General features: G+C 41.3%; 1 protein-coding gene across 1 annotated transcript in view; it reads left to right on the top strand.

Moving 5' to 3' along the window:
* The first annotated feature begins 259 nt into the window (after positions 1 to 259).
* The window catches only part of ST6GALNAC3 (ST6 N-acetylgalactosaminide alpha-2,6-sialyltransferase 3), a 643,623-nt gene continuing 634,220 nt past the window's right edge, over positions 260 to 9,662 (top strand). Inside the window, exon 1 of the mRNA XM_056123148.1 lies at positions 260 to 433. Coding sequence (XP_055979123.1) covers positions 416 to 433 — 18 coding nt within the window. The 5' untranslated portion in view covers positions 260 to 415. The remainder of the gene's footprint in view (positions 434 to 9,662) is intronic.

The following is a 9,662-nucleotide window of genomic DNA, read 5'->3' as shown; positions in this document are numbered from 1 at the left end:
GATCACTCTGATCTTTTCGAGAAGACCTAAGCGACGAGAAGAAAGGACCGATTTTCTCTCCCCAAGCGGATCATATCCCCGCCTGCTGCTGAACAGCCCGTATATACTGAGCCTGGGGGGGTGGTGAATGAAAGAAAAAGTAGCAAGCCCCGAGGGCAGTCGCCAGGGCCGGAACGGCACGTGACCTGGGAGGCGGGGCCTCTGGGCTTCCAGCCAGTGGACGGGACCGGAGGCGGGGCCTCGGCTAGGGGGGCGGGGCCTGTGCCCGCGCAGCTAGCGCCGGTCCCCTTATTTGGATCTGCGGGAATGTGGGCTGGAGCGGTCCTGCCGCGGTACCAGCCGTCTGCCTGTCCCCGGGACTGCCCCTAACCCAGGCGCGCCCGCTGCTCGGTGGCAGGAGGGCCGGCGGAGCGCCATGGCCTGCATCCTGAAGGTAACGACTTGGATCTGTGGCTCGGACGCGTGGTTGGCCAGCCCCTGGCTGCTCAGAGGCACAGAGTCAGCTGCGGTCCCACCGCATCCTCATCTCAGTTGTCTTTTCCTGGCATTGATTTCCTTTTTTGTTCCTTTGGCAAATGCATATGGAGGGAGATTCTGAAATATGCAGCTGGCACAGCTTCTCTTCCCACCATTCCTGCCGGCTCGCGCCTGCATTGAAGGAGCTGCAGACTGTTGGCTCCAGGGGAGAGCAGGGCTGCGTGCCGAATAATGGGGATGGCAGGGAAGGGAGGGGGTGCTCCCGCGGGTCCCCCGATTCTGTTTCCTAAGGCCTCTCAGGGGCCACTGAAAGAGGAGCAACTGGGCATGGATTATTGGTGGTGAGGGGCACAGCACTTTGGATTGGGAGCAAGTAAGCAGAGGAGGTTGTGCAGAAACTTCAGAGTTTACAGGTAGTCCCCGAGGAATGAGTTTTCTATGCGAGCTCGATATGTCTATTAGCTCTACTTTTGAAAAGTTCACAGGACCATACCTTTATTAATAGAGCATCTTCTGCTTTTGCTTATTACCCAGCATTCGATCAGACACACGAATTTACTCCAGCTCAGCGTCCTCCTCACCGTCCCCCGCTTTTGCAGAGTTTTCTTTTTTCCAAGTCGGGGTGCTTAGCTGGAAGATAGGCTTTTTCTGGGTTTACTGCCTTGCGGTGAGAGAATTTGGTGCGATTCCCTCATTCGAGAAGTTTTCATTCTGCAGGGAGAGGTTTTTTTCTTGCCCTACTGTTTTTACTCAGATTTAACTTGACTCCCCTAGCACACATGATTCACACCCATTCACAGCATGAAGGCTTTCTGGGCCTTGGCAGTAGAATGCCAAGGCCTGTTGTTACAACCCCCTGGAACTGTGTGTGACAGAGGAATACTAGGGGAAAACAATTGTTTGTGTATGTGTGTTATTGTAAAAATAGCTTTCTCTGTAGGATGATTGGAAGTCATCTGCTCCTGTATTGGTTATCTGAATCATCTTCCAACATGCTTGTTTAATGATGCATGGTCGAGTTAGCCTGTACTTCTGAGGGTGAATGTGATCACGTATTTCCAGTGACTTTCTTGAACTTCATCTGGTTTTGGAACATTTTCTGGGACATAAGTAATGGTAGCAAGTGCAAGAGGAAATAAACGTTGTTATTGCAATATGGGGTTGGGAGCTCTTAGCATAAGAACTGAAATAGGATATTTATTATATTATTAACTGAAAGGGAGTTGAGCATGATATTTATTTTAGATGACCTTCTCTTATTTTTACCCAGTGTCAGTGTGTTCCAAACATTTAAAATATCCATTCCGTTCTGTCCATTAATCTGATTCGACCTTCCCTTTCCAGAACTTCAAACTGATCCCAAACATTTGTACTGTTTCTGAGTACCCTATATCATTCCTACTGGAATTAATCTGCAGTATAGCAGGTAAACTGCCAAGAACAAACTCTTTTGACTAAAGAAATCCTAAGTTTGAGTTCTGGCTCCATCAATTGCTATCTGTCTGAACTGGAAAAGTTGCCTTTCCCCAGTGCAAAATCAAAGTAATTGCATTTGTTCCACATTGTGGGGTTGGAGTCAATTTATGAAAAATGCTTTTGACACCTTCATTTGATATGTGCCATTTAAAATGATAAATAATAAACACTAATATTAATACTTTTTGGGTAACTCCTTATTGTGTTTGGTGGTGCTGGGGAACCACTGAGGCTACATCCTGTGTTGCCAGGACAGGGGTGTTGCCTCATACATGTATGTATGTTGCCTCATACATGTTGTCTCATACATGTATATATGTATCTTGCTCATACATGCAAGAACACCTGAGCCATATGGGAGTCTTCCTCCCTTGTAGTCTTTAAAAGTCCTCCTGTGATGGAATGGAGAGTTGGCAGAAGGCAGAGTCCAAAGACCAAAATTCAGTGCAAGCCTCGTGCATTTGATTCTGGTCAGCGATTGCAGTTAGAAACATCAGTTTTCTTAGGTCATAGGATCACAGATAATTAGAGTAATTGACTTAGAGGGTTTACTGAGAGTAAGTTGATAGTCATTTTTTTTTGTTTTGTTTTGCTTTTTGGGTTGCACCGGGCAATGCACAGGGTTACTCCTGTACTCAGGAATTACTCCTGGCAGTGCTCGGGGGACCATATGGGATGCTGGAAATCAAACCCACTCATCCGCTGCATGCAAGACAAATGCCCTACCTGCTGTGCTATTGCTCCAGCCCCTGATAGTCATTTTAAAATATGAAACATTTTCCACCAACCACCTACAGTTGTAAACTTGGTGTTGGCATCACAATGTATGTAGACTGTTGCCTCCATTTTCAAGTTTAGTAAGGGGGAGATGAGAATATGAATATTACAGTGTGAGGAAGGCCATTGGTCTGAGGAAGGCCTAATAGAAATATAAGGGGATAGAGAACTGAGCTCTTCAGTGAGTAGTCAAGACAGGTTTCTGAATTAAGACATCCACTCTGATGGATTTAAAGGAAAGCAAACTTTTGAAGCATCAGCTTTATTCTGAAAGTGAAAACTAATTAGCAGGTTTTGGAGGAAGATTTTAAATTATATTTTTATATGAGAAAACTGAGAAACAGAAAGGTTGATTAAGGTATCACTATTGTCTACACTATACTGACATTGGTAGTGGGACTCTGACTAGCTAAGAACTCTGGCTATACTGTGTCAGTGTCAGCCTTTTGGGGTACACAGAACTTCTCCTCAAGGTAGGTTACCTAGGAAGAGCCCATTTCTGTCCATGCATAGAACTGATTCATAACTGAATAACGCTGTTATACAATGCACACAGATTCACATTGCTTGGTCTTTGATACCAGAAACAGGTGGCATAAACTGTGGTTCCACCACTTACTAATTGTTTAATCATAAGCAATAGTTTTTTTCAAATTCTACTACCCTAGTTTCTGAAATGGAGATGGGCATGCATTTTTCAGTGGGTTATTCTAGACAGAAAATGAGACTTTCTGCATGTTGTTAAGGGTAAGAAAATTATTCTGTGGGAAAAAATAACTCCAAGACTTAGTTGGTTTCTTTCTTGTCATGAATTTGGTAGGCAGTTAGGTTAGGTAGCTGAGTCCTGATGAACGATTAAGTCAAGGAGCCATTTCTTCCCTCAAAGTGTTTCAAAAGTCTGAAGTTTGATGGGCATGAAATAGTTGTAATTTGTATTTATCTGATGGTGAGTAAAATGAAAACACTTAAATCGATCTATTTAAGTTGGTCTATTTTCCTGTAATTCTAGATAATTTATGTAACTAAACATGTTCATGTTTTATAACCTCTACCTTAATCAATGGGTACTTTTGAGTATCTTATACATGCTGTCAACATTTAACAGATATTGGTTGTGTTGTATTGTTGGTTATTTATTTATTTTTTGTACCTAGCACTGAAATGGACACAAGATATTTATAAGTAATTTTTGTCTTGGAGAAGCCAATGGTTTTACTAGATTGTTGAGATTTACCAATATAAAGCAATTAGACAATAGCGCCAGAAAAGCTAGGTACCTGTTTTCTCTATTACCTTTTTTAACATATCTTGTGTGAAGGGAAATTAGCTGACAAGTGACTTTAAGTTAGGAACTTAGTGTGTTCTCATTGATTCTTCCAATCTCCTGCCAAGACTCAATCCTTCACCATATTGCATCACATCGGAAGAAAAATCTCTCATATCTACCTGCTCCTCTCTATCCTTCCTCTCACTGCCTTGACTAGAGCTGAGAATTTGGTCTGTCTGCTGAAGTAGACTATTTTCTTTAGGCTCCTTGCCTTCTTGCTCATTATTATTTATTATTATTATTATTATTTTTAAAACTTAGCATGTTGGTTTAATATCAATCTGGGCAAAGGCAATATGCATAAAAGATAAAAAAAACTGTTCAAAATTAAACATGAAGAGTAAGAAAGAGGGAAGTAAACAGCAAGAGAGAAATGAGAATTTCTCTAATGTCTAACCCATATACAATTTAGTTTCATATTTCTACTTATTTATTTTTAATTTAATTAATTAATTAATTATTTTTTTGCTTTTTGGGTCACACCTGGCAATGCACAGGGGTTACTCCTGGTTCTGCACTCAGGAGTTACTCCTGGTGGTGCTCAGGGGACCATATGGGATGGTGGGAATCGAACCTGGGTTGGCTGCGTGCAAGGCAAACACCCTATCCACTGTGTTATCTCTCCAGCCCCCCATATTTTTTTTAAATATCATTTTTTAAATTTTATTGAATCATTGTGAGATAGTTACAAGCTTTCATGTTTGGGTTACAATCATACAATGATCAAACATCCATCCCTCCACCAGTGCACATTCCCCACCACCAATATTCCCAGTATACCCCCCTTTCTCACCTTCCCCTGCTTCCATGGCAGACATGATTACCTATAATCTCTCTCTACTTTTGGGCAGTATGGTTTGCAATACAGACCCTGAGAGGTTATCATGTTTGTTCCTTTATCTACTTTCTGCACACATCTCCCATCCGGACCTATTCCTCCAGCCATCTTTTTCTTAGTGATACCTTCTCTATTCCAGCTGCCTTCTCCCCTTTGCTCATGAGGTAGTCTTCTAGCTATGGAGCAATCTATCTGTCCCATGTACCTATTATTCTTATATGTCAGCCTTATGTTATTCCACAAATGAGTGCAGTCCTTCTATGTCTGTCCCCCTCTTTCTGACTCATTTCACTTAGCATGATACTTTTCACGTCTATCCATTTATAAGCAAAGTTCATGACTTCCTGTCTTCTGACAGCTGCATAGTATTCCATTGTGTAGATGTACCAACGTTTCTTTAACCAGTCATCTGTTCTAAGGCACTTGGGTTGTTTCTAGATTTGGCTATTGTGAACAGTACTGCAATGAACATATAGGTACAGATATCATTTCTACTGTGCTTTTCTGCATCCTTGGGATATATTTTGAGGAGTGATATTGCAGGGTTATATGGAAACTCAATTTCTAGTTTTTGAAGGACTGTTCATATTGTTTTCCAGAAAGGCTGGACTAGTGAGCATTCCCACCAACAGTGAGTGTCCCTTTTTCCCCACATTCACGCCAGCACTGGTTGCTTTTTTTTCTTTTGAATGTGTGCCAGTCTCTGTGGTGTGAGATGATATATTATTGTTGTTTTGATTTGCATCTCCCTGATGGCTACTGATGTGGAGCATTTTTTCATGTGCCTTTTGGCCATTTGTATTTCTTTCTTGAGGAAACTTCTGTTCATTTCTTCTCCCCAATTTTTGATGGGGTTGGAAGTTTTTTCTTCTACAATTCTACTAGTTTCTTGTCTATCCTGGATACTAATCCCTTATCAGATGGGTATTGGGTAAATATTCTTTCCCATTCTGTGGGCTCTTTCTGTATTTTGGTCACTGTTTCTTTTGAAGCGCAGAAGCTTCTTAGTTTGATGTAGTCCCATTTGTTTATGTTTGCTTCCACTTGCATGGTCAGTGCTGTTTTATTCTTAAAGATGTTTTTAGCTTCAGTGTCGTGGAGAGTTCTGCCTATATTTTCCTCTATGTACCTTATGGATTCATGTCTGATATTGAGGTTTTTAATACACTTTGATCTGACTTTTGTGCCTGGCATTAGACAGAGGTCAGGGTTCATTTTTTTTGCATGTAGCTATCCTGTTTTCTCTTGTTCATTATTATTAAAAACATGCTCAAACACAACTGATGAACAGGCCATTTGTAGGTTTAACTGCTTACCTTGGCTCCCCAGCCATTGTGGATAAATCGACTTTACTCTGGCATTTAAGATTCTTTAGAATCTGGCTCCTGCTCACCACCTGCTACTTCCTTACCTATTCTATATTCACTGATTTAAATGTGCCTCAAGTCCATTGGCAGAGCAGCCTGTCTCTCCATGAGTGCCTCTGTAGAGGAGAATAGGGGTGCAGAGCCTGGACTCTCATGTCAGACCACCCTGTTCCAGTAATGAGATCTCTAGGCTTCAGTGTCCTCATCTGTGAAACATGAGCAGAAATATTGCCTATTTCCTGAGGTGATGAGGCACAAATGAAAATATTTATGTTGGAATGAATCTAACATGTGTCTTTGATAATTATTAATTGGAAGTTGTTTTTATTATTAATTAGTTGTTATTATACATGCTGCTTCTCTGGAGGAAATACCCTCTCCTATTATTTTTTCTTCTGCTGACAGAAACTCTTTTTGTCTTTCAACTCTTGGTTCAGTGTCACATCTGTGGCCAAGCCTTCCCCTGATTTAATAGACTTCCCCTGTACTTCCTTGCTTTTTGTTCTTATCTATGTTGCAGCCCATATTCCATTACTGGTCTACCTGTCTCCCCATTTGTTTGACTATGAAGTCATAAAAGAAAGTGAAGCTTGGTTTGTCAAAACTAGAGTTTTACTGAGTCTTAAAAAATGAATACTGTTCCTGCACTATGTAAAATTACTACCCATTGCAATGCAAATAATTAAATGAACAATTCAAAGTATTCTGAGTATTTTGAAAGAAATACCTAGAGGTATGGAAGTACATGAACGAGTTTTCTGGGTACCCAGTTGAATCTTTAAGGGAAAAAAGGTCTTATTCAACTTGATTTCCTTAAGAACTAGCCTATAAACAGTGTTCTTTAAATGTCAGTTGAATGTGTAATTGATATAATTATTATTATTTTATGAGATGCCTATTGTAGACATGGTACTAAAACTTGACCTCCACCTTTTTTTTTCTTTTTGGGTCATAACCGGTGATGCACAGGGGTTATTGCTGGCTTTGTACTCAAGAATTACTCCTGGCGGTGCTCGAAGGACCATATGGAATACTGGGAATCAAACCTGGGTCAGCCATGTGCAAGGCAAATGCCCTACCCATCGCTCCAGCCCCAACCTCCACCTTAAACAACTGAAGTCTTCACAAATTATAGATGGGATTGCTCACTTTATTATAGCAAGCCCATTAAAGTTAATCAATTAGCTTTTTCTTTAAATTTTTCTGTTTCTTGTAAATGTTGCCACTTATTATATAAAATATGGAACCAATTTGTAATCTGGAGGGATGGGGGAAGTTGCAGTGGAAGAAAGAAGAAAAATATAGGCATCGTTTGTCTTTTGTTGGAATCAGTTTTGATTCCTCAGGTTAGCAGAAACAAAGCAAAAGCATAAGAAAGCAAAACCAAAACCCAGCGTCCCCTAACCACTGTTTGTGAGTCTCAGAGTAGGAGGGCTCAAAAGCTTTTGACAAATCATAGGGCTTTCCTGTGACTGGAAAGCAGCCACCCTGCTGATAAATCTGAAATTCTAAGATAACCCCAGAAAGCAGAAGAGAAAAGTCATTTTCTTTAATAAATCTGCCATGGCATTTCTTTTTGCTGCCCACAAAATGCCAAAGTCTCAGCAACTGTCCAGTTTAATTTTCAGTCTTATGGTGAGTGAACAGATGTTTTTGCAACTTTCATTAGCACACTTTGGAGAATGGGCTGCTTGTGTAAAAAAGTGGTGCTCTTTGGCTGAATTTATAACAACAGTGACAATAATAGTTGCCTTGTATTGAATGCCTGGAGTGTTCAGGTTGGGTTCGGGGCTGAATGCTTTCTGAACATCCTATGTAAGTTTTTAATTCTAAATGAATACTTCAGTTCCAAGAAGTCAAATCACTTGTCTCAGGTCCTTTGGTTAGCGGTGAAGCAGGGTGGGGTGGGGAGCTTCTGCTCTGTGTGGTAATTTTCTGAATCTTTTACCTTTAGTGCTAGATAGAGCTTTGAGTTGATTTCACCATCTCTACCCTAGGCAATACTTAGTCTAGACAGCTTCCTAGACAGCTTGCGGTGGAGCCCACTTTTAGCTCCGTTGTTTTTATTTGTTCCTTCCTCAGAGTTTCCTTTGTAACTGAGGAACTAGAGGAAATAGAGGGGCCACAGAAACTGGGGACATAAAGTTCTAATTCTGCCTCCAGCACTGAATAGCCCTTTGACTCTGGGCAAGTCCTATGATACCACTTGTCCAGGGACCTCCTTGGTCCTTTGGAGTGAGCATGAAGGAGAGGAATAGAACAGATTGAATTTACCCTGATGGTAAACTTCCAGGTCCTTAGAAGTATCCTCCAAGGAAGAAGCCCTGGTATTTTTAAATTTTTAACTTAATATTCATTCACTGTCTTACAGAGACCCAAAAGCTGTATATATTTTAGACTCTTCTAAGTGGATCTCCTGAAGATGGGGTAGTATTGGAGTCCAAGAGAGATAATATTGAAGAAACTGCAAAACCATACGCACTATGTACAAAAGACAAAGTTATTGTTAGTCTTATAGCTAAGTAACAGTTTGAATGAAAGCACCCTGACATGGGGATTTGTGGGAGAAAGAAGTTCAGCTCTGAGACAAACTTTGAAGTTTCCAGTAGCTGACTAAGAAAGTTATGGCATGTCTCTGGGAGGAAAATTTCTGTCCATCTGTGAGAATTTAACACACTTATGTCTGAGGGCTGAGAGATGGATAAGTTTTTCCGTTTCTTGGCTCTTAGGAGGAGTAGAGGAAGGCATTTCTTTAATCGAAGAGTAGATTTACAAGTGCCACCAAGATCCCATTACAGAAAGCTACAGTCAGCCCTTGGTTATTAAAAGGCTCATTATTCAGTTTATGGATAATCCAGATCATGTCTGTCCTAGACCATTCTGTGTCTACCTTTTATGCATTTTACTGCCAATTAACACCTCCACCAGAGCCCTGAAAGGAAGGGGAGGTGAATTTCAAAGCAGTTCATTTCTCTCCTTGTTAACAGATCTGTCAAGGTTTGTCAGCAGGAAGGTAGTTATGGGGAAAAGCTCAAATGGAGTCCGGGGAGTCTATGTGCTTTGTCTCTGATTTTCTCCTTTCCTTAGTTCGAGGATTAAGTGCAGGCTCTGGTTTTGATTTTACCCTATTGTAAAGCCCCTAAATTGGAAATTTAGGGCCAACAGTTTCAAGAAGAGGGTCAGTCATCAGCAGCCCTTATCTAGGTAACAATCACAGGAGGCCTGGCTGCCCACATTCCCATCTCCAGCCTCTCCTTTTCTTGTGTGAAGTGGAGGGGTGGCGCTTCACACAAGAAAAGGGGTGCAACATCTGGCACCTGGCAGAGTGGGGAGATTTAGCTCCCAGATAGCTTTTGGGGCTGGTGAAGAAAGCTCCTTGAGCCTTCCTAGCATTTTGTAA

The sequence above is a fragment of the Sorex fumeus genome, unplaced genomic scaffold (genome assembly GCF_029834395.1).
Source record: "Sorex fumeus unplaced genomic scaffold, SorFum_2.1 ptg000047l, whole genome shotgun sequence".
Classification (NCBI taxonomy): Eukaryota; Metazoa; Chordata; class Mammalia; order Eulipotyphla; family Soricidae; genus Sorex; species Sorex fumeus.
This window is presented reverse-complemented; position numbering and strand designations above follow the sequence as displayed.